Here is a 25,368-nt window from a genome sequence, read left to right on the forward strand (position 1 = left end):
AAAACCTCCCCATCTCCTAGTGGCTTATGCCTGCCGCCTACCGGCCAAAAAAGCATCCAGGCCTAATATGACTGCATAAGTGGAGGGGAAAAGATCTGAAAGAGCTTAACTTTCATTCCGTGCGGGGCGAGGGGAGGAGGGGGGGGGCATCTCACAACAGCATTTATATCACCTTCAACTCCCCCAAGCTGATTTAAATTCCGAAAGGATCAATTATAACATTAACTTATTATGACAAGAGGCAAGCAGGACATTCTCAATCAGGCATCTATAATAGGTAACAGATGGTGTCGCCTTGTCGCTGCTGCCTGTCCCATCTCTGAGCACTGCAATGTAACCACCGCTGACTGCCAGGCGCACACGTGGGAGCACTTGAGCCCCGCCCCGTTGATTCCGCGCAGCCAATCGGCGCGCGTCGTGGAATCTTCTCAGCCAATCACAGCGCTGCTTGTTGAGGAAAGCGGAATTGACATAATGCGGACGTCCTGCTAACAGCAAGGAGGAAGGTATGGATACATGATAAACACGCCGGCGTTAAAAGTTATTTCTACTGACCAACAGATCTCCCAGGCGGTTGTTACACCCGTCTAACTTTCAACCCTGAGCAGAGGCGCTGCTTTTTTATACACTAAGCTACATCTCCTCCTCGGTATTGTGTGTTTTTGGAGCGCAGAGGTGTGGGGTTTGTTTCAGGGCGGTTGGGTTTTAGCTGACACCAAATTGAAAAGGGCGAAAGCCCCAGATAGCCGTTGTGAATAGCTGCATTGTGCTGGTAGGTTAGGCTTTGTGTGTGTGTGACAGCCCAGGTTCACACCTTTATCCCTCATGTCATATATAAATATATATTAAGAAAGTCCCGTTAAATGCTTTTGTTTACAATATTTCTGTTTGTTTTTGTTGCCCGAAGGGTCTTCATCATTGCCCTGTTCAGGCTGACACGGCGTGTCGCCGCGTTAACGACTAAATTCCCAGTGACGGCGAGCTGTCCTGTTGTTTACAGCCGTGCTCTGCTGTCAGTCCGCTGTGCCAAAGCCTCGTCACCTCTGCCGAAGATGCCGCAAACAAACAAGTCCAGTAGCACCCCGGCGGCTGACTCTCCGGGCTCGGTCCAGGCGGAGGCCCCGGCTTCCTGTGAGGAGAGCCGGGGTGCAAAAGATGATGGAGGAGGAGAGGACAATGTTGGAGACCGTGAGATCATCAAGTCACCCAGCGACCCGAAGCAGTACAGGTATAAAGCTCTTTCTGACGTGTTTTCGTTGGTGAACTGCGGCTTTGCCTGTTTTGACGAAAGACCAGCACTTAATACAGCTGAGCAGTGAGAAGCACATTGGTCTGAAAAGTGTGGCATGCACTTTAATTCAACCCCCTCTGAGGTGATACTGTTCAGAAGGATGTTTTACTTTTCTTTGTAAGAAGTCTCTTCCATCTTTGCAAATCCAAAGACCGGTGTTTTCACACCTCACTGACTGGTAGATTCGGTTCTTTTGGGCATCAAAATTGCAACATTTGTTACATTTACAACTTGGGCGGTTCACACTCGCACTGCGTCACATGACGATTTAGGTCTGGCATTTGACTGCTCCATTCAAACACATGGACGGTAGACGTCCAACCCAACTGTCAAGTCTTTTGCAGCCTCTAAATTTATTTATTTTTTTCCTGGCATTGATCAATGTTTAGCCCCATTAATCGTCCTATGAATTACCAGCTTCCCTGTTAAAGAAAAGCATGAAACTGCCATCCAGTGTTTTACAACTGGGATGTAAAACATCTTCAGGTTGATGTTTGTCGTCAGTCTTTCTTTACATACGACGTTTAGCATGTAATCTCAACTGTGAGATGGCTTTCAACAAGCTCTAACTAATGCTGTTATCTTTGCCAATCTCCCATAAAGGGAGCAACTAAAATTTATCCTGTCAACAGAATCCCCTGTCTGAGCTGTAGATCCTTCAGAGTCACCATGGACCTTCTGGTTACTTCTCTGAGTAATGCTCTCCTGTCACTTCAGAAGGACATCCATGTCTCATTAAGTTTGAAGTCGTGCCTTCCTCTTCTGTTCAATTCGTCTTTTTCAAACAACGGACCAAACAGTGCTCTGCGGGGTATTGCTTTGAAACCCGAACCCTGCTTTAAACTTCCCCACAACTTTCTGCCCGACCTGTCTGCTGTGCTCATGCTCTCCAGCAAACCGAGACAGCTGTGGTTATTCTGAGATTAAATTACACGCCGATGGATTTTAGTTACCGAATATAAGACTTCTGAAAGTATTTGGTTGCATTTCATGTCAAGCTGAAAATGTATGTTAACATCCAACCTTTTCCTTCCATTTCACAAAGATCTTCAAATCCTCATTGACAGGACATGCAAATAAGCGGAAGAAGATTTGGTTTGGGCTCAGCTGACTGAATTTATCGCCCCATGGCACTAGTCTTCCCTGGGCAGCGAGCCATAAAGCCCTAACCAAACACTGCCTCTGGGTAAAGCTCCTGGGGTTTTAGTTTGTTCCCAGTCACAGTGTTTAATTTAATTTCACATTCACTGAAATCTATCAAGAAGAGCTATTTTCTTGGTTCGTAAATGTGAAAGTAGAGATAAAATGACCCAGATCTACTAACCCCAATCCACAAATGATATTGAGCTTCTCCTCCAGCTGGATCAGTGCATTGTTATTATTGCACTCTGATGATCTGATTTCATGCTTTAAGCACACATCGGTGCCCCGGGCCGCCGCGGTGCGTAGTCAGAAAATGTGCTGCGGAAAAAGAAGCACAGAACAAGCCTCAGAGGGTTCGAGATGGAGCCTTCAAAGTAATACATGATTTAACAGCCCCGCTAAAAATCGGACAAGAGAAAGAAGAAAGTCGATGAAACTTGCGACGTTGGAGTTCGCCAAAGGTGGTCTTGTGGTTTTTACCTTCAGTTTTATGCTCCTCAGGTACATCGTTTTAGACAACGGCCTCGCAGCTCTGCTCATCTCTGACTTCAGTGGGCCGGCGGTATCAGAACATGATGACTTGGACAAAGAAGAAGAGGGGGACGATGATGACGACGAAGAAGAAGAGGAGGAGGAGGAGGAGGAAGATGAAGACGATGAGGAGGAGCATGAGGATGAGGCTGACGTGGATGAAGGCAGGGAAGACAAGAAGGGAGCTAAAAAGAAGAGAGGAAGTGCAGACAAACAGGTACCACACTGGTGTTTTACTGAAAAGCCTCTTTTAGACTGTAGCCTGCTGTACAAATGCTCAACACCCATTAAGTTTTCTTTTAAATGCAGATATGTTTATTTTTGCAACTTTCATTTTTTTCACTTATATTCAAATCAAAGTAAAGAAAAAATTATGTAAAAAAAACAAAAAAAGTGAAAGAGAAAGGATGAGTACAAGTCAGCAGAGAAGACAACCAAAAGTTTCAGAAGAGTGAATAAAATATGAACCCAAAGCTAAAGGAATGTTACAAGAGTCTGCAGTTTGAATTCAGTTTCATGAAGTTGAGGTGTATATGGTAACATTTCCAGTAATTACAGTAAAGTCTGACCAGACGTCCAAATGCAGCAGTTTGGATACCTAGCAAACCAACATCCCCTGGAGGGCCTTAAAAGCAACCTGCCACTATCCTAGTGTGGCTGAAATTTACCGCAGTGACAAAACTCAGAAAGCTGTCAAATAAAACACAAATTATTCTCCTTTTCTGACCAGATTTGTTAGACAGTTGTGCATGTCTGCATGTTCCCTGATGTAACTTTATGTTACCAAGCCATCCAGTAGTTGTGCAGTTCTCAGTTCCTTCACCTGATTAATTAGCATTTATTCATGGGATATTAGTTGCACTCCAAAAACGTAGTCATGAAAACATTATTCCAGGTACATCGTCTGACGCAGCTCTCAAATCCTACGAGCCCATGTGGAGTTAGTTTAGCCACAGCATGCTGTTTTGCTTTAAGACGTCACTTAAAGGAGCGGTACTATGCATTTTCCTGGTACGTAGTGCTATTTCTATAGCACAATTGAGCTTTGCAATTGGACAACTTGAAATTAGCCTCTGTCTCTTTAAGAAGCTCTATGATACCGGCATAGATATTTGCATGAAAAACACTCGCAGTGCCTTTCTCTGTGTTGCTAATTGATGCCCATCCTTTGCTTTGACATATTCCTGTTAAAAAGGTCATTTTATATTTATCCAGTGAACAGTCTGTGTCCTATGAACAATACCAGTCCACTGGACTCTGGGGATTCAGATGACACACCGTCATCCATGTATAATACAAGGTTACCAGGCTTTTTACTGATAGTTATTTATCTGCTGCTTTAGAAAAAAAACAATAGAAAGGCTGATTATGATTTATTCATGTTCTATGTTTTTAGTATTCAGAGATTTTTGCCATTTAAAAATAGTTATTCCACATAAAATTAGCAACAAACTAGAGCTTATCTGCTGATAAAAGAAACTTTTGGTGCCATTTCCGGTGAAGACCTAGTAAGTTTGCATCTTGCTCAACTTGTCAGCAGCTTTCAGCTCGTTTCTTGTTGTCTCTCAAAGTTCAAAGTATTTCTTTAAATTCCCGCAGAGGGTCCAATAAAGTGAAACTTCCTAATGCATAATTCAACAAGTCCATTTAGATACTTGTTTGAAAAACAACAGCCGACTCTTCCAGGGCGAAATTGCTCTGAACAGTGAATCAATGAAACAAAATAACATTGAAAATGTGGTCAAAGCTTTAAAGACACAGATTTCAATATTGTTTTGCAGATTCCACAAAAAAAAACAACAACCTGAACCTCAAGTTTCTTTTTTTTTCACCTGACAGCCATACCTGAAACCAGTTCTGTCTCCTCTCAGACCCAACACTGCTTCCTAACTGCTAATTAGAGGAAACTACATTTTTGAATTAATTTAAGTTGCTTATCTAGAACATTGGATGAATTTTTACCAGGCCAAAAAAAAACAACAAAAAACTGCACTTTTGGTCTCTACCCTTAAACCATGAATATAAATTGCCATATTACTGTATTTCTTAACTTAGAGGTAAAGTCAGACATTCGGTTTATCCGTAAAATGTGACAAAAATAACAAGTTTGCAGAGGACCTCTTGTAAGAATTTTAACATGCTGTGTTTTGTGGCTGGCATGATGATGCAATATGCGAGAAATATGTTTTGGGTTTTATTTCTTTTGGATGTGAACTTGTAAGTGTTTTTTTTTTTTTTTTTACTTTACTGAAAATACAGCAATCAAGACTAGGGTACACTCGTTTTATTTTTATTTTTGAAGATTTTCCCTAGTGCATATGTGTGAATTATACATCAGTACTTGCACTCTAATATTTGAATTAATGTTTTTTAGGGAATTACAGACAGATCAGCATTCTTCCAGGTAGAGTGCCCAAGTTGCTTTATCCCTGTAATTTAACCAGATGTTACTTCTTCAGATGACATTTAGCCTTTTATTTTTTTTTTATTGCAGCTGCAAATTTTAGTCAAACTTAAAGGTGTTGAGTTTTGAGAAGGAACTTCTCTCCTGCTCATGTTAAACTAACTTCACTGTTTTGTGTTCAAGCACAACAGTGATCCCAAAGACGCATTAAAAGTGAGTTTGGCTGGCTTACATCGTTAGAGGTAACTTTTAAGGTTGGGCTACTGTTTCTGATTGGAGAATTGGTAACATATGAGGCCGAAGTTATACCAAAAGCTTGTCGATGTTTACCCGAAGCCTGTGGTCAAGTTGGGATATGCAATCAAATATTAATGGGCTGTGAAAAAAAGTCATTCCTTTCCACTGTCACCTCGTGCTTGATCAGGATTGGATTCCTGCAAAGTCAAACAATAACTTGACTTCCTTATGCCGTTTCACCAGCTGGCATTATGAACTAAATTTGACTGCTTTGTTCTGTAACTTGGGTCAAATGGGAATGGGTGTCAATTAATTTGACCTACTTTTAAAATCGGAAAGTGTTGGGTTTACTTTCTTTATATTGGATCACTTTGTTTTGTAAAGTGCTTTGAGCTGCATGGAAATACAAAGAACTGAATAATGAATCCTCTGGAAAAAGAACAGTTCAAATGCATAATAGAACAAAAGTGAACATGCTATCTAATGCATTATGCAGTGAAACCGCATATAACCAACATGGGATCACTCAATGAGAAAATAAAATGAATGCATGCTATGATACATAGCAGCAAATGATGCGACTACATTCTTTTCCCCTGCTCCCATTACCGTTGTGTCTCTTTTGTTCTTCTCTGCAACTGCGTTGCTTGTAGTTATTTAACAGTCACATTTCTCTGACAATCAGGACAAGTCTCAAAGATAATTTGATTTCTCTGTGTTTAAGTCTGCAGCGGCTCTGTGTGTCGGCGTGGGCAGCTTCAGCGACCCCAGCGACCTCCCAGGCCTCGCTCACTTTCTGGAGCACAGTGAGTAATTAACGCCGGAGAGTCCAATCGAGTTCCTCCTTTTCAGCGCCTTGATACAAAACCGAGATGGGACAATTAAAGGGCTGATTCGATGTGAAAAAGGTAACTTGGAACGGTGGATTCTGTAGATTTTATCCACACCACCGATCGGGACTTTTCAAACCAAATAATATTTGGATGAGAAAAGCTCCTAACTGAATGAGGTTATTGTGAGATTTAGTCAATTAATCCAAATTGTGGAAGAAAGGAGTCTCAGTGCTTCCTTTCTTCCTTCCTTTATTTATTTATTTTTTTAAGTAAACCTTTTTCTTTGAAGTGAAAGTTAGCCCTGACACATATTTTTCTGCTGCTACATTCAAAGCATTTTATTTTCATAGATATGCTTTGAATATAGAGACTGGAGAGTTATCGTCTTGTGCGTACAGTTTTGCTTTTGAGGCTTTTTTTTTCTGTGTGTGTGTGTTTTCTTTTTTTTTTCTTGAGTTATTATCTAGTTCAGATAGTCCATCTTTAGAACACATCTGTAGGGCCTGGCACTGCAAACCAGCGTCAGATCCTTGTGTAAAATGTCAACTCTTCTTTGCTGAATGTTCGCCCTCAGGGCTTTTCCGTCCTGTGTTTCTCCAGCCTCAGTAGAACGGGTGACGAGGTTGTGGGAAGACAGCGCAGCTAACCGTGCCTTAGGAAGATCGGAGGCTACATTTTCTATAAATACATTCTACCATCGCTCTTTTAATGTTGCCACTGATCCCGATGTTTTAATGCGTTTTTGTTTCTTTGTTGTGCGTGCCTTGTTTTCTTATTTTGTCACGTTCAAGATCCGTTAACGGGATGTGACAGCTCCCAGAATAACCCTCTCCTGAAGCCATGGTCATTCAGTGTGTGGAGGGGGACAAAGGACATAAAATTTTCTTTTAGGCTTTTTTTGACCCACTTTTCTCTGCTGCTTTTATTTCCATTCAACTCATTACCTGCAAAAAATAAAAAAAATCCCCCCCATCTAATACATGAGGTATAAAATGTAAGAAACCATTTTAGAAAAAGTCAAAAATCGTCAGTAAGGCTGGATTTACATTAAGCATTGTCGTCAGCTGTCGAGACTTATGGTGCCTTTTGAAAGAATTTCCACTATGCAGACATACTCTTCAGTTAATTGGATAAGATGTAGCATGATCAAGAAAGATGTTTTAAAAGCTTTGATGGGTACGTCTGAAACACCATCCATCCATCCATTTTCTTACACCCTTGTCCCTCAGTGGGGTCGGGAGGGTTGCTGGTGCCCATCTCCAGCTAACGTTCCGGGCGAGAGGCGGGGTCACCCTGGACAGGTCGCCAGTCTGTCGCAGGGCAACACAGAGACAAACAGCCATACATACACACACTCACACCTTGGGGCAATTTGGAGAGGCCAATTAACCTGACAGTCATGTTTTTGGACTGTGGGAGGAAACCGGAGTACGCGAAGAAAACCCACGCATGCACAGGGAGAACATGCAAACTCCACGCAGAAAGACCGGGGCTGGGAATCGAACCCAGAACCTTCAACAGCTCTACCAACTGCGCCACTGTGCAGCCCCATCTGAAACACGTGGTATTCATATGTATGATTCCCCCAGAGTCAAAACTTTGTAAAATATAATTTGCTACAATTACAGCTGCAAGACTTTCTGCATACCTGTCAGCTTTGAAGCAGCAGCAGCAGCAGAAGAAGAAGCAGACATCCCTAACTTCCATTTTTGCTGAATAGCTCAAGCTTTAACAGACTGGACACTAAGACTGTGTTCAGTGGGTCCTTAAGGAAATTTAGGTCTGGACAATATGGACTCTTACCACAATGTTTTGTGGTACTTTTGTGATAACAATAAAAAAATATGATATTTATTGCTGCTTTATTGGATAGTTAAAAAAGGTGCAATACTCAAGAACACAAATACTGTTATTGAAAAACATTCCCTTATAAAATAGGCTTCTTCAGGACGCCATTTATTTAAGAAATGTGATTTATAGCACTAACCTGCACAAATTGCACATTCTTTCTAATTTACTGGCATTTATTGATGTTCTTGTTGAGCAAACAGTGGAGAAAATGATTTAAAAAAAACAACATTTCTGACGGTGTTGTCAGTTTTGCTTTTTTATTTGATGTCATTAATTGAAATTTATCGAGACAATGAAAAATCAAAATTCTTATCACGATAAGACGTTTTTCCACAACAAACGATAATCAATCCAAAAATATCTGACAAAATGCCCAGCCCTCGTCTGGATTTTGACTTTTTAAAAGATTCAGATCTGCTGTTGATCGCAGCACATGATAAATGCATCATCGTAGTTTGTAGTATCATTAATTATTACATTTACTTACTTTTTGCGCTGTATTCTGCAGTGGATGAACAAAGCCCAGTAACTTGGGTGAGGTTTCCAGCACACCTCCTCCTGTCTGAACGTCTCTCCTTCCTCAGCCTGTCAGTTTAGGTTCAGTTCACATCGGAGGTCATGGTGGCCTCGATCACACATACTAAACAGCTGGTTATCTGATGGACAAAAGTGGTGAATAATTGTGAAGCGGAGGGAAAACGACACCTGGTTCTTAAATGTTTTTGCATGTTAAACGCCTAAAAATTGTGGCATGCATTTGTATCTTCACCCCCTTTTACTCTCACAGCCCTCAGTAAAATCCAGTATATTCAATTTCCTTTAGAAGTCACCTTGTCGGCTGGCAGATTGTCTGATTAATCCTCTCTTTGCCCTGCCAATTTTTGGTTCACAGCTAAGTCTCTTGGAACATTTGTCACACGCTTTCCATTTTTTGGACAGTGGACTGAACATTGCACTGTCAGATTTAGGAGATAATTTCAAAACCTTAAAATTGGGCCAATTCCGCAGTGTCGTCCGTATAGTAAATTGGTGATTTACCGCTAATCATTTGATTTGCGTGGACTTCGGGTAATGTAGACGATGGTCTCCTGCTTTTAATTACGCAAGAGCAGGACAAGTCGGGAGAATAAAGCTGGTGCAACTCAGACCGCCACACATCTTTAGGATTGCTGCCATCAGCAGAGATAGCTGAACATTGTTCTTAGGTCATTAGTCATAAAGGAAACCCATGTTTATTTTTAAAGTTTGTCATCCGAACTGTCAACAAATGCTCAAAGCTTCGCTTGGAGCCGTGTGAAGGGAGACAAAGCTATCATTTTCTGAAATGCGTTGTCAGGCTGTGTCTGTGCTTGGCTCATTGTCCAGGCAAACAAGAGGACCCATAAATAAAATACACATTTTTCAGAAAGCTGCTGTGATGGATTTTTCATTTATGCTATTTTATTTATTTATCCATTCACTGATGTACAGTCACTTTACGCTTCTCCTCCCCGTCACATCTGATTTCCTTGTTGTATTCCAGTGGTGTTCATGGGCAGCGAGAAGTACCCGTCAGAAAACGGCTTTGATGCGTTCCTCAAGAAGCACGGCGGGAGCGACAACGCCTCCACCGACTGCGAAAGGACCATCTTCCAATTTGACGTCCAGAGAAAAAGCTTCAAAGAAGCCCTTGACAGGTCTGGAAACGAGAGATTTCCTTTGTCTTTGTGTGTTTTTTTTTTTTTTTCTTTTCTTTTTTTTTGCTGCTGTCACCCTTCACAGGCGAACTTATTGAGAGCTTTTGCTTGACTGACGGATAAACAGAAAAGAAAGAAACAGAGCAGGAGAAGATAATTCAAAGAGGCCATTTAGACACCGTGTAAACATGATTCTGCTTGATTTTAGCAATGCGTTGAAATGACATGTGGGCACTATCCTTGTCCAGCTGTTAGAGTATAAAATCTGTTGGTGTCTTGCACACTTTGGATGATGTTTAGGAAGTTATTTTCTTCCCAAATATGTGCAAGCCAGGAAAATCTGGAACAACATTTTTTTGTGTTCTCAAAGACCAGTGCTGTTTGCAGCTCAGAGTTTTTAAAATAATTTTATCTTATCAGACAAATTGTCTCATCTGTATTTTAAATTTAATTGCATTTTTTCCCCCTTATAATGTAAAATACAAATTTTGTGCAGCTTTGTACAACTGGACTAATTGGTATTTTTATTTGCAAATACAACATTTAAATCCAGTCACTCATGTCCATCTTACAGTTGAGCCCAAAATTATTCATACTTTAGATTTAAAATGATTTTTGTTAAACTGAGAAGTTTGTTTCTCTGCACCCTTCGAAACAATCTATTGAACAACCTTAGTTTGCTTTACGGAAATCAAATGGTGTGATAATAGTTGCACGTGTCCACTGGTATTTTAACGATTTATCTTTGGTGATTTTGACTAATTCTCCATTTCTTTTTATCTCCATGTCTTGCTAAGCAAGCTGCTAATATAAACTCTGCATGGTGTTTGTTGTTCTCAGGTGGGCCCAGTTCTTTATCTGCCCCCTGATGATCCGAGACGCCATCAACAGGGAGGTGGAGGCGGTTGACAGCGGTGCGTCTCTCTGCCGCTGCATACCCCTTGCTCTGTTCTGAGATGATAAATCGTACCTCATCTATTTGGGGTTATAAACATCGCAGCTGCTCATGTAGCTCTTTTATACTCCATCTATTGTTGTGTTCTTTTCTTTTTTAAATCCTTTGTCTGCTCCTTGTTTGTGTTTTGTTTTTCCTGTCAGAGTACCAGCTGGCTAAGCCGTCCGACTCCCACAGGAAGGAGATGCTGTTCGGCAGTCTGGCCAAACCTGGACACCCTATGGGCAAGTTCTGCTGGGGTAAGTCTGGAAAAACCACCACTGGGACACTTAACACACACTGGGCCTCCTTGGAGAATGTGCAGCAATAACACACAGGTGTAGTGAATAAAACGCCAATTTTCCAGCTTCATCTCTCTGCATTCAATCTTTGCTGCCCCGAAACTATCTTTGGTTCTTGTTAATCCATTCTAGGTAACGCTGAGACACTGAAGCATGAGCCGAAGAAGAAAAAGATCAACGTGTACAAGCGTCTGTTTGCCTTCTGGAAGGAGCACTACTCTGCCCACTACATGACTCTGGCTGTTCAGTCAAAAGGTCGGAAAAATCAATCCCGTTTTTCATTCATAAAGGCGCATTTAGTTAAGAGAAATTAACTCGATCCTCTAACTTATTTCATGCGGTGAAACAAACTGATTCCTTGAGAAAAAAAAAAGGCAATCTGCAGGTTCATAAATTAAACTGGCATTTGCACAAATAAGGTTCCTCTTCATCCATGTGCAGCCAGCTGGAGATAATTGCTGTCAGATAAAAATTATCCAACAGATTTTCAGGGTTTCGCTGAAAATGTCACGCAGGTAATTAACTACTTTATTCCAGTAAAATATTGACAAGTGTTGAATTTTTTTTTGTGCTCCGAACTATCATCCTCATTAAACCAATGAGTTAATGGTCCTCAGTATAAATATGATCCCTTCCTGTTGGGAGTCGTGTGTTTTTCTCAATCTACGGCGGTGTTGGCTGAAACAGATGTGTCACAGTTGTCCTAATTAGAAAAGCAGGAGACAACGTGTTAGACAATAAAACGTCTAAGAACTATCGGAACATGGTAATACAATCAAGTTCAAGTGTTTTCGAGCGACACACAATTTCTTAATTTCTTTTTTTTTTATGTTCGCTCCGCAGCTAAATCCTTTTTGTTAAGGAATAAGCCTGATAATAATTTGCGTTATAGCAGTAGGGAAAACATAATGTTTTATTCATTTTGATGGTAAGCAGGAGTAGGTAATAAACTTAAAACTTTATTACAAATACTTCATAAACTTTATAGTGGTGGTGAAAAAGCATGACTAAACTCAGCAGTGTTTTTGGCTGTAAAGCGCTCACTGCATGCAGTCTAGAAGCCCTTGTTCTAAACCATAAACACTATTTATTGTTCTCCTCATGGAAATATTGAAAACAGAGTTGCTCTTAAAGCAAAAGTCAAAATTCTAACTAAGGATGCTGTGTGTAGTTTTAAAACATCACATTGTTTGTGTTGTTGTCAGGTTCACATGGTGTGATGAGCTTGTTAGGATTCCAGTACACAAATTTAACATTTTGTAATTTATTTTGTTTTGATAACCAGCTCCTAGCTTGCTAATTGTACTTTTAAAACCTTTACCGCTGTTGTTGTTGGCGCTTTTCTTTCTGTGCTTCTCTTTTGACTGGAAATATTCCCAAACTGTGAAATTTATCTTTATTTTTTGAGAAAGAGAGAGAGAGAAAATTATGTTTTCTTTTTCATATCTAACGACAGTGTCATGTCGAAGGCTTTCAACCTGCACAAATTTTATGAGGGTAAATCTTTTTTTTCTTCACTTTTTCAAAACCTTTCTATACCTTTATTACTAAGTGTTACATGTATAGTAAATCATATTATATTGCTCATCTCTAGCTGGAACTTTGCAATAAAAGTAAATAAGTGATACTGATTTCACTTTTTCATTAGATGTCCACAAACAAATCAATTTGTAGATTTACGCCCTGAAATAAATGTTCTTTTTTGGCAGCGACTCTAAACACCGACATGTTTTGCTAACAGCAGCACTCTACGGTTTATGTGGTTTAACTGAAGGTTAAAGGTTTAAAGTAAGTTCAGGCTGCAAGAGAGTGAGAGAGAGCAAGACTTTCAGCTGATGACGAGAAGACTGAAAGGAGCTCAACAGTGTTGTCCGTTTAAATTTTTTTGGGCCTGTGAACTTTTGTTTGTCATAACACATGGTGCATTTGCAAAGTTGGCACCCTGTTAGAAATCTTAGTTAAGTTAGTTAATTTTCTCTAGGAAACACGACTGCTTACAGAAGCTAATGTGTGATGCTTAAAATGGATTAAATAGCCAAGCTTCTGATTAGTTAGTCTCTCCCACTTTGGCTTTACTCTAAATACAAATAAGATCTTTCTTGTCAATGTTCTTATTTATCATAATTTCAGAGAAATTATAATTTGCTTAAATACGGACAGGCAGGTTGAAGCCCCCAAAAATCAGTCGCATAAGTCTGATTTATGGTTTATGGTTGTTTTTTATATGCTGTATATGCATATGTCTCGTACTTTAAAGATTTTTTGTGATATGTATAGTCATGTGCTTTATCAGAAACTCTTCAAAATTGTAATTTATATTTTAATATTTTAATTTCATTCAAAGATGGGGGGAAAAAAATACGTAGAGTTGAGTAGTTACCAACGTATTTGACCTAAAACCCTAGAATGAAGTCACAATTATTGAGGTGATGATACTGAAATGTCTGCACCTTCACTCTGTGGGTCTCTTAGAAAAGCTGGACACTCTAGAGAAGTGGGTGAGGGAGATCTTCAGCAAGGTGCCAAACAAGTGAGTATGTGAGAAGAGGCTCTCAACAACTGAAGAGGTGCCGCCGTTCCATAGATCGAGCCTCGATATCCTTCTCTTAAAAGTGAAGGTCGACTCGTCCTTCCTCTTTCTCTGCATCCTGTGATTAATACATTGATCTTTATTTTCCTAATAGTCCTGAAATGGATCCCTTTATGTGAGCTAAGTGTGTTCTTATGTAGCTCCAGTTCTATTTGCTTTATAAGTCATTGACTTCCCTCTTTTTTTTTTTTGGGAACCAACGCACCCGTCGTTGTTACATGAAAGCCACATAACCTTCGTGTTTTTAAAGGCTTTCATTTCGTCTAAACGATGACAGGATGCTGCATTTGGCTAATGAGATTTTTTTTTTTTCTCCAGCTCTCCTCGTAAAAACCCTTTCATGTGATTTCAACTCATCTGACTGAACTAAACTCATTTTCATCAGGCTCGAAGACATGAAAACATTTTGGAGTTATGCTTTTGAAATAAAAAAATCTCTGACATCGCTTCTGTCACATAGCTATAAAAATATTCAGCCTGTAGTTTTTCTCTGAATATAGTAAGTCTGAGTTTCTTGGTGTTGGCTACGTTTATTGGCACCCTGGCTAAAGATGTGTGAAAAACCTTAATATAAATTCATTTGTTGGGTTAACATAAGAAGTAGATGGCAAAATGGAGAAAATCGGACCGTTTAATTTGACTCAAATTTCATGATAAGAAATGGCTCCTTTAACAAAATAATTTAGTATTTCATTTAGATGTAGAGACTAAGATGGCTGCTAATGAAGGCCGGTTCTGTGTCAACCAAACATTATCCATAGAAACATCCAACAACACCCATTTTCAGTTTGCTGGCAGAGGCCACAAGGTTTAAATTTAAATTCTCCTGATTCTGTATGAAGTTTGCTGTGTCTAAAAGGCCTTTTCTGGAATCGGATAACCAAACATCTGATTAACTTGTTAGTTTTTGCTTGTAGTTGTTACGGAGACCCCCTTTTTTCTTTTTTTTTTTTAACTTCGCTTGCCATCCTGCTTAACGTGCAAAGTGTCACCTGAAATATGAGTCCTCATCCAGCCCAGTTGCCTCTGGATATAAGAAATTGACTTCTGAGTTGAGTTATATTCATACCCCTGGGAAACAGAAAGTCTTGGATTACTAATTAGAATTTCCTTGAAACTCGGATCAACTGGAAAAGTAAAATATGAGCTAAAGAGATTGTTTGGAGGTCAGTGGAGGTTTGTTTCAGGGGGGAGCCAAAATATTTCTTTTTTTTACTCCCCATACTGAATAAATGTTGGTGCATTAAAGGCTCTTTTTGATATACAAGATAAGTAGTAACCATAATAATTGATAGGCAGGGGTGCTGATAAATATGTCCAATGCTGAAGATGCATAAAGGCAGTTTAACTCCTCGTTATGTATTAACACATCTCTCGTGTCCCGACAGCGGTCTGCCGAAGCCAGATTTCTCTAATTTGCCGGATCCTTTCGACACCCCAGCCTTCTGCAAGCTCTACAGAGGTACGGATCCGCTCGGCTGCCGGCCTCTACGCACATCTGGCAGGCTCCGGCTCAGCCTATAAATAAGTGTTGACGACTTGCGAGATTGTTAAAACAGGCTGACGGCTGACTTGATGATGGCGTGCGAACACATGCGAGCCGTTAACCCGCTCAGTCTTACGGCCTCTGTCTCCCCATTCGCAGTCGTTCCCGTTAGGAAAGTCCACGCCCTGACCATCTCCTGGGCTCTTCCCCCTCAGGAGAAACACTACAGGTGAGTCACAGTTCATGACGGACAAAGCTTTCACCTCGTTTTAGAGAAATTGCATCAAACCTCTATCTTGTATTTTATTTTTATTTATTTTTTCTTTTTTTTTTGTGCCTCTTCATGTAAACACAGAATTAGACCAACCCAAACATGCCATGTGTTGCCCCGATTGTAGACGGATTGCATCAGTGTTTCTTTCTTTCTCATTTTCATGTTCTCTTGCTCTTCTTTTCAGAGTGAAGCCTCTCCACTACATCTCATGGCTGGTTGGTCATGAGGGCGCAGGAAGCATACTTTCTGTGCTGAGGAAGAAGTGAGTGTTATTGCTTTTGGTCTGTTTGTTTTTGTGCTTAGAGGGCACTCCAGATCGCAATTAAAACCTCCTCAATTTGCCGCGTGTACGCGATCCCTTTCTTGCTCCCAGTGAGCGCCGAGCGTTTGAGCCCGATCTTCAAAACCGTACGCGTCGGCACGGTCGCACTTGACAGCGTGATTCATGCGTTTTCATCCTAGGATGTGGCTGCACGAGAGCATTTCAGCCTCTCGTTGTTAAGTGGCAGAGTGATTTGCCAAACCTGGTGAAGTCCCACAATGCCGAGGGCCCTTTCCAATGCTCCCCTTGCCATCTGCACCACTTGGAAAGCTCCTTGATAAAATATTCCTGTTTATTCTGTGCGCGCAGTTCACTTGTTGATAAATGGCGGCAGTGAATTTTGGAGCGCACTCGCTCCGAGTTTCTTGTCAGAGCAAACCCACTGATGCAGAAGAGCGGCTGAATTTAAATGAAAAGCCAAGAGGGTGGTTTTGAAATTGGGCAGATGTTGTCCCCTTGAGCGGAAACGGGGAAACGGTGATGCATCTCAATAAATTTGGAGATCAAGGAAAAGTTCATTTATTTCAAGCATTCAGTTCAAAAAAGTGGAACTCATTATGTTGATTCATTATCCAACGGGTATGTTTCACTTCGAGTCAAAAAGACCGTATTTATCCCGAAAGAAAATTAAATTTTGTCGTGTCATCCAAGCGACTTCAAAGAGTGGTGGATGGTGACGCTGTGGGCAGGAAGGATCTCTGGTAGCAGTAAGTCGTGCAGTGACTCTGAAGAGCCCTCTGACTGAAGCCATGACATGCTAACAGCTAAACTACACGAGCAGCAGAGACAGTATTCCACATTAACTTGTCGTGGATGACACCATCCACTAATCCACCTCATTTGCTTTTGCTGCTCCTATTTTAATTTCTGTCTGACAGAGACGTTGGAGTCGAGGATATGATTTTTGCTCGATGGGAAGAGATGGTGTCAGCTTCCTTTCTGCTTTTTAGTCCTGCCTTGAAATAAATATTTAAAATTGATGAACATAAATCGGCTGTGTGAACAGCCAGCTTGTTCAACAACGGACTTTATGTCTTCTGGTCCTTATTGAGTGTCCGTGGTCCTGATTGTTTTGGACAAAACTGCACCTCCAACATGACATTTTCCTTTAGTAATCATGATAGCTATTGGCTGTAGTTATCTTACTTGGAATTATGTGCTTAATAAATCTTTACTACACACGAGTTCTCCTTCTTGAATTGGATTGAACTGAATCCTGCTTCTCAGAGCCGTTCCTTTGTAACTTGTTTTTCCACAGTGTTTGGCAGTTTTGTTCACTGCCAGAAAAAAACAAAGTGTCTTTGAAAGTAAAGCCGTAATTTTTTTCTCTCCTTTGTACTTTATTCTGTTCCCAGCTTCTTGAAACGTTAGGGTCATTGTCTCTTCGAGCTGCACTTGAACAATAAACAAGTTTTTTTTTTCGTTACTTGAAGTGCAGAAGTTGTTTTCCCCATTTTTCACTGCTAATAAAACCCTTCCACACAGGAAGGACGAACGCATAATAGGGTGACACATCAACCGCCTAAATTTTTAGATGTTTTTTATTTTTTATTTTCCAAGTCTCCTCACCGCTCCTCCAGGAAGGCGGCCAGGAAATGTGAAGTGATATTTCTGTCAATTAACACCCCGCGCACACATTTCAGCACTTAATTTGATTGCAGTCGGATTCCTGTTTGCATCCTGGCTGTGTGAGTGTGTGCCCTGCGTCATGTGTGTCTCTCTGTAGGTGCTGGGCTCTGGCTTTGTACGGGGGAAACAGTGAAACCGGCTTTGACCAAAACACCACCTACTCCATCTTTTCAGTCTCCATCACTCTCACGAATGAAGGCTTCCAAAACTTCTATGAGGTAAGGAAAACTGCCTGTTGCCGCACTTTTTTTTTTTTTTTTATTAATGAGGATTATAAGGATATAAAACATTGATCTTCAGTTATTTGCTTTTGTTGCCTGATCATCAGGTTTGTTTCTATGACACCCATATTTAGATGTTCATATGTAAACCAATGAGAGGCTGGGAACACGGCCCTGCAGGCTTGTTTCCAAAGGTATTCTTGAGGAAGCTGTGTGCGTTGTCAGTTGCCATGACAACTAACTTGTTAACCTCAGTCACAGTGGAGGATTGTTAAGCGAGATGGCTATTTGCCTCCCTTTCCTACTTAATTGAAAAATGTATCAGGCTGCAAACTTGCAACAATAGCTGCTGTGGAAAAGATAAAATAACCTTGGAAACATTTACTTTCTTTGAATGAGTCATGTTCTGGATTTTGTGCAGAAGAACTTGGTCTTGCGCGATCAAGGCGACTCCTGCACATGGTGCGGCCTCACTGAGGCTCTTTTCTTATTTACAGCTCCTAAACTTTCCAGATTTTGTATCATTGCAACCACAAACTGTATGTATTTTATCAAAATTTTATGTGACAGACCAACAGAAAGTAGGAAACAGTGATCAGATGGAAGTGGGAGTATTCTCTGCGTTTCTGTTTTGCTCCGTCATTCTGAATCCTGTGAATAAAATCCAGTTCAGTCGGAGCATTAACTCAGCTGGAGGTTTGATAGAGAACAAAAGTAAACAAACAAATGTGTCCGACAGTTGCAGATCAGTTCTTTTAAAAACACAATACCACAAACCTTGGACATCTCACAGAGCTCTGGTTAGTGACACGGAGGTTTAGGACAACAACCCTACACATGCATCCAGAACTACAATGGGATAGTTCTTAGAATGGCCCAGTCAATGTTCATGCCTGTATAAAACTGAAAGTATTTGGTAAGACTTGAACGTTCATGTTTACAGATTCTCGCTAACCAAATCTGACTGAGATTGAACTTGTTTTAGAAAGGAGCGTAGGCCACAATTTTAGTCTGTAGATGTATAAAGCTGACCTACCCCACAAGACTTGCAGCTGCAATTACAGCAGAAGAAGGATTTTAAAAAAACGTTGACTGAGTGCTACTGGATTCAAATACAGTCACACCCTTTTCAGTTTTGGATTTGTAAAATAGAATGTGCTTAAAAAAACACACAATACCTTATCTTAATATGTTGTATAAAACACTAAAAAATACATTAAAGTTTGCTGTTGGTAAAGCATAACAGAGTCTATACTTTTCTTCGGTATCTTGGCATTATTCCTTGGAATATCTGGTAGGTTATTATTTTTTTAATGTGCCTTTTTGTTTTTTTTAAATGTGCCTTTTTGTTGTTGTGTAGAAAGACTCAAGGTGGATGCCAAAACAGCTTTCAGTCATTACATGAAAATGTCAGTGTGCTGCTGCAGTAATGTGTGCCTGACATGCAGTCTGCTTCGTTTTTCCTCTTGTACGTCATCCAGTATGTGAGCTCCAAATGAAACTGATGTTGGCAACAAAAGGGCTCAGTGCAGTTCAGGAAAGTGCCTCCAGCTGCAAGGCTGAATTGGTTTGATGGCTTCATTCTAGCAGTTTTACTGTATGGTTGAACTACAAGATTATATGACTTAACGGTTTAGTTAAAACATATTAAAACACCATGAATTAGAAGCATCACTCAGAACACGAATAAGCACCTCTAGAAGAAAAAATGAAGGTTTTGATGTTGTTTTTTTTGAAAGGTTGACAAAATTGCCATCTTACTCTCCACCTAAACCCTGTGAAATTTGTACAAAAACAGGATGTTCTGTTACACACAATCTCTAAGGTTCTCTTGACACCAGGTTGTGGGTGTCTGCAGGACCTCTGACTCATTCCCTGCTGATCACAAAAGAAAACCCCCCAAAAGTAATTGAAATATGAAATCCTCAGGATCCTAACATCATCTTCGTACACACAATCTTGCCCAAGCACTCAGTGTAGCTTCCTGCAGCTCGATGTTTCTTAAACCTCCGCAGGAATTCATCGTTATAGTTTTTCTCAGTCGCTGTGGTGCATTTCTCAGAACAGAATTCAAATTTTCAAAACTCCTTGTTCAATCTTCATATCATTGCCACTTGTGAACATATAAAGGGACAGTTTCATGCCTTTGAGCAGTTTGCAATCGCTTGTGTATATCAAAGCAAGTAATTATCTACAATTCTCTGCTTTTTCTGCGTTTTCAAATGCATTTGGCATGTTTATCAAAGTGTATTATACGAGTCTCTGTTGAATTGTCGGAAACTGCGCAACATGTAAGCATAATTTCATTGTATTAGTCTTAATATTTCATATTTAAGCATAGACCTCTTCCTTTTTTTATTATCTGTCCTGAACTGGTAAATTGCTTCCAGATGAATCCCGAGTTTCTCCAACACAGATAAATATGTGAAACATAACATCAACCAGTTTTCTGAAATGGCATCTCATGAACCGTCAACTGGCAGGTAAGCATATAGTGGGAGAAAAACACAATGCTACATTTCTGACAATGGAAGGACAAAGATTTGGACAAGTACAAGAAGAGTAGGAGGATAAGGAGTTGGAAGAAAGAGGATGAGGACATAATGCCCGTTTCCATTGCTCAAATATCATCAGGATATGATTTTCAGCTGATTGACTTCCTCTCATCCTGCTCCTCATTCCTCAACCCCATGGAGGAGTTTTTCACAGCATGGAGATGGAAAGTAAAGGAAGACTGCGCTGTAATTCCTGCAGCAACGTTTGTAGTTCTCCTTAAGGAAATTGTCCCATGTTCACATGTCTACATTTTCTTCCTTCATGCTCTGCATTGCTGTGTTTTTTCTGCATGTCACAGTGACATGGTCTTTCAGCAAAGCACAGGAAAAGCATAGATGTCCAGACTCTTGCCATTGATCCCCCACTCATGTCATTTACAGTACTTATCAAAACTTTAGCCATAGTTTACAACAGAACATCCCCCCAGAGTAACGCTGTTGTATTGACAACATGACTAAGCAATTTGACTGTCCCATCCGAACACATTGAAACAAGGAGTTGTCATCCTGAGACACAGGCATGTTCATTGAGGCAGATATCTACTTTTGAGAGATTATATAAGAAACTGGATTTTGCATGTAATCAGTGTTGTTTAGCTTTTTGTATGAATTGTTTTGAGAAATGCACCATAGTGACTGATAAACACTGTAGAATAGGAGGTTTCTACTCCGCCATAAGTTTGACTTGAATGCATTGGGGGATAATCAGTGTTTAATTGGAGCTGGTTAACTGGCATTGCATGGATAGTTGTGGGACAGCAATATGTTACTCTGCTCTGCAGATGAGAGAAGAGATGAAGAACATGGGTAACTCTTGTCCATGTCAGTTTATTAAAAGACATTAAACTGTTCAAACAGAAAAATGTAACGGAGCAATTGAGTGGTTTTGAAATTTTTAAAATATGAATCAAAAACCATCAGCGCCTGCCCGAAGATTCGGAGACTCTTACAAAAGAGTCCTTTTTTTTAATTGTGCAAAATGTAATGATGACCTCTGTCTGAGGTTAACAGTAACATATCAGAGAGAGAGGTTGAAGGATGTCAAGCACATAAAAATACACAATTATCTTTACTATTCTGCAAACACATCCTGTGGCAGATCGTCATGGATACATTTTCTATTTTAAAATGTTTTTTCCTTTGCTCTGTTTCTAGACAACTCTTTATATAATACTTAAACCATTCCCTTTTTTAATCCTAAAAAAGTCATCATCCAACCTTTTTTTTTGCAGAGCTTTGTAAGCCTGAAATGCAGATATTAATCTAAATATTTTAAGACACAAAAACCAAATATGTTGAGTTAAATCTGATCAATGTAAGAGCTGCTGCGGTAATACTCGAATTTGAATTCTTCAGCTTTCTTAGTTTGCTTTGTAAAATAAAAAACAGTGAAATAAAAAAAAATTATTATCTGAATTTTTTATGGTTTAGTCACTATTATTAAGCCATTTCACTGTAGATCTTTCTTGTCATTCACATTCTCCATCTTTGCAACAAGGTCAATGCCAGTGACCTTTCTGTATTTCTCTGCTTGTTGCCTGGCAACTGGTGTTGGCCAAGAAAAAGTCTGGTACATAACCCCTGTGTAAACAAGACATAATGTGTTAATTAGAGAGACTGAAGGGTTCCCGGTCGTAAAGATAGTTCAGCCAATCAGCCGCTGACAATCGCTGCATGCTTAGCAAACTGACAAATAAATGGTGTCCATCTCTGTTTTTAAGACACGGAGTCGGAGCAGTCCTGCAAAATAACTTAAATTAAGAAGACCTATAAATATTTTCTATGTTAGACAGTCTTTGTTTTTTTTTTTCTCGGGTATGAAACATCCCCGACTAAATCACATTAATATCCCAGCGTATAAGTCGTATTCCTTCTGTGATATTTGTTGTCATAATGTTAGTCAAAGAGAAGAGAAGCTGAGTCTTGATCGCCTTTAAAAATACTCAAGTATTTGAATGAGGTTCTGGTCCATTTAGGATCAATTTGTATGTTATGAACTTTATTTATGAACTATGTTTATTCAACAACTAATTACTGTATGTAGTGTTTTATGACAAAGTTTAAGATTAAAAAATAGTCAACAAAAGTTAATTAAACAAGCAGCTTATAAAAATCAAAATAAATGTTGGACAACAAAAAAAAAAAAAACTTCAAAGCTACACAAACCCAAACATTCATAACTTTCATCTACGCGACAGTAAATAGTTAAAACCTTTTTAGCAGTTGAAAACAAATAAAAAATATTAATTTCCCCCAAATATTTACTTAAATTCGCCATGATGGATCTGGCGAAATAACCATACCCCCAGAGTGAGCCTTTATGTTTCTAATAAAAAGATAGACTTGTTCTATTTTATACCTTGTACACATTTGTCGACGTGAACAAAATGATTAAAATCAGCCTTGATGGTGAGTTAAGTGAGTTTGGAGAAGACTCTCTGGAAAACATTTATTTTCACATCAGTTTGGAGAAAGAATTAAATATGTTGGAAGGGAAATTAATACTTTCTTTAGACTGTTTTCATATGTCAAAAAGCAGAGGTTTGGATCACAATCCTTTTGATCAAAAGAGTTTAATACTCTAAGGAACGACATAATGCCACCGCAATCTCGCACACTGCACCTGGCGCTTTTTTTCTAAGAGCTTCTTCCCTTTTATCTCCTTCTCCTGTCCCTCTGCATCCGTCTCTTCATCCTCACTCCTCCTCCAACTTCTTCTCCAGTCCCTCTTTTGCAACTTTACGACCACAGCTGACACCGTTATCGCCAACCACAATAACCGCTACAGCATTTTAGCAAAGAATTCATTATTTCTCTTTCTCCTAAAATATCTTCTTCCTTTGCAATAAAGAAGATATTTTTACTACTACCTGATGAGTTTATCGACTTTGACACTTTAAATGGTGCAACATGATAAAAACTGCACCTTCTATCATTCAAATTAAACTAAGAGTTGTAAAAAATCTTTTCTTTTTGTACATAAGAAGAAATTTGGGTTAATCACGTTCCCTCTTACACTGTGCTTGAAGTTTCCTTCATTTTTAGTTTTCAAATTAGCAACCTCGCTTTTATCACAGTAAGGTTAAGTGAGTTGAAATTATATCCCTTTTACACAAAAATGACTTGCCAGTAATATTAGCAATCTGTAGATCTACATGTGCAATCATGTAGAAAATGTCAGCTTTTCTTTAAAAAGCAACTTTTAACATGACACTCTGAAACTTTTTTTATCGCAAATGATTACTGTCTTACTGTTTGTTTGTTTTTTTTTAATTTATCATACAACTAACATGCAACGTAAGCTGATTAATTCTTTATTATTTCTAACCAAGAGGGTTTCTGCTGCTAATAGGATATAAATTTATTCTTTTAACAGAGCCTCTCTTTAAAAATCCTGAGCTTTCCGTTTAATCTCTGATATCCTTGCCTGTGTTTTTTGCAGGTCACTGATCTGGTGTTCCAGTATCTGAAGATGCTGCAGAAACTCGGACCACGGCAAAGGTACTGTCACACTCAGATTCACATACTGACACAAAGTAGCAACAAAAACATCTTCTAAAAACACATTTTTAATTATTTTTTTTCTCGTGCACCTAAAACTGTGTTTTCTGCATTTTGCGACTTAGCGACAGTATTTAATGTGTTTTCCTTTGCTGACTGCTCGTGTGTGTGTGTTTTGTTGCTTTTTGTTTTAACCTGCTTACATGAGGCTCATGTTGTAATGTCTGAGGTTTTCTTTCGGGTGAATAAAAGTTAGAACTTTGATTATTTTTCTCGATGCCTTCAGAATATACGAGGAGATCCAGAGGATAGAAGCAAATGAGTTTCACTACCAGGAACAGGTAAGGATATTGACACAAATAGCTGAGCCTAGAAATATTGTGTTGTATGAGGGGAGGAAAAAAAAAACCCCTGTTTGCTTCCTTCCTTGTCAGATTGACCCCATAGAGAACGTAGAGGACATTTGTGAATGCATGCAGTTGTTCCCGAAGGAGGACTTCCTGACAGGAGATCATCTTATGTTTGAGTACAACCCTGAAGTAAGTAGCTCAGTCGTTGTGGGATTTACTTTCTGAAAGGTAGCATTTCTCTTTTTAGACAAAGGTGTTAATGAAACAGGTCACACAGATGTAAAAAAAAAGTCTGGGTTTTGTACAATAATGAATTTGCAGCTTACATCTTTCTGTATCAGAAACAAGCTGTCGGAGTTGTGCACCTGTCTTGTGTTATGGATGGGAGCTACGATCTAATTCTGGCTCTTCATTTTGTCTGCAGCCTCAGTCACTGTGATATGCAGAATGCTTCTCGCAGTCGCTGCCTTGTAGAAAGGATTCATTCTCCTTCAGATTTTTTTATTTTTTTTTATTTTTTTTTTTACGTTTTGTCAAATTATAGAACCAAACTTCAAAGCGCTTCACTCTATTGTGCAAATAAATCTGAAAAGTGTGACATGCATTTGCATTCAGCTCCACCCCGAGTCGGTACTTTATAGAATCACCTCTCACTGCCATCTCTTCCAGCTTGTAAAAACAGCAATTTTTCAAGTTTTGTTGGTTACCAGTTTGATCTGGGCTTTAACTGGGCCAAATTTACTACACCAAATTGCTTTAATATAAGCCGCTTTTTAGTATCTCTGTCTATAAAGTTTGGATTGTTGGTCTGCTTGAAAGACCCTGGTACCCGATAATCGCCTGTATCTGCTGAACAGAAAGCATCACCGCAGCATGATGCTGCCACTACTGTGTGTTGTGCTGTGAAATGTCGGTTTTTCCAGTCAGATAGAACATTCTGCTTGAATTAACATCAATGCAGTATAGAGCTGATCTGTCGATTATTTTCTTCAATTAAACAATTAATAACTGAAAAGCAAAAGGTGCTTAGTAGAATTTTTTTTTACAAAATTTGACCCACATGAAGCTAACGCTGTCATTTACAAATTTACAAGTTGTTTTTTTATCTTAATTGCAAATGTTTATATCTTTTGTACAGTTTTAGCTTAATTACTGCCCTGAGTGTTCTCTTTCAGCAAGTAGCCTGTGTTTGAGTCTTTATACTCCCATTAACAATTCATTGATTACTAAATTAGTTT

The 25,368-nt window shown here is 39.5% G+C and overlaps 1 protein-coding gene and 1 long non-coding RNA gene across 4 annotated transcripts in view; one reads left to right on the forward strand and one right to left on the reverse strand.

Moving 5' to 3' along the window:
• Positions 1-408: 408 nt before the first annotated feature.
• LOC106939079 (nardilysin-like) overlaps positions 409-25,368 on the forward strand; it is a 44,990-nt gene continuing 20,030 nt past the window's right edge. The window contains exons 1-17 of one of the 3 annotated variants that reach the window (XM_015021361.1): positions 409-506; positions 908-1,228; positions 2,936-3,182; positions 5,340-5,369; positions 6,331-6,412; positions 9,813-9,966; positions 10,807-10,880; positions 11,065-11,160; positions 11,335-11,457; positions 13,675-13,732; positions 15,181-15,254; positions 15,438-15,507; positions 15,737-15,814; positions 17,601-17,721; positions 23,722-23,780; positions 24,067-24,121; positions 24,215-24,319. In XM_015021361.1, the coding sequence (XP_014876847.1) occupies positions 1,053-1,228; positions 2,936-3,182; positions 5,340-5,369; positions 6,331-6,412; positions 9,813-9,966; positions 10,807-10,880; positions 11,065-11,160; positions 11,335-11,457; positions 13,675-13,732; positions 15,181-15,254; positions 15,438-15,507; positions 15,737-15,814; positions 17,601-17,721; positions 23,722-23,780; positions 24,067-24,121; positions 24,215-24,319 (1,602 nt within the window). In that variant the 5' untranslated portion in view covers positions 409-506; positions 908-1,052. Of the gene's footprint in view, positions 507-526; positions 773-907; positions 1,229-2,935; positions 3,183-5,339; positions 5,370-6,330; positions 6,413-9,812; positions 9,967-10,806; positions 10,881-11,064; positions 11,161-11,334; positions 11,458-13,674; positions 13,733-15,180; positions 15,255-15,437; positions 15,508-15,736; positions 15,815-17,600; positions 17,722-23,721; positions 23,781-24,066; positions 24,122-24,214; positions 24,320-25,368 lie in introns of those variants that run through there. The other 2 variants (XM_015021362.1, XM_015021363.1) reach the window with 2 other exon arrangements.
• LOC106939080 (uncharacterized) lies at positions 6,419-24,669 on the reverse strand. Its single transcript, XR_001422755.1, has 3 exons — positions 24,658-24,669; positions 22,461-22,466; positions 6,419-7,553 (listed from the first exon to the last, which is right to left on the reverse strand). It is a non-coding gene; the product is annotated as an uncharacterized LOC106939080 (long non-coding RNA).

The sequence above is a fragment of the Poecilia latipinna genome, unplaced genomic scaffold, assembly GCF_001443285.1.
Source record: "Poecilia latipinna isolate Pla-1442-1.1 unplaced genomic scaffold, P_latipinna-1.0 Scaffold2768, whole genome shotgun sequence".
NCBI lineage: Eukaryota > Metazoa > Chordata > Actinopteri > Cyprinodontiformes > Poeciliidae > Poecilia > Poecilia latipinna.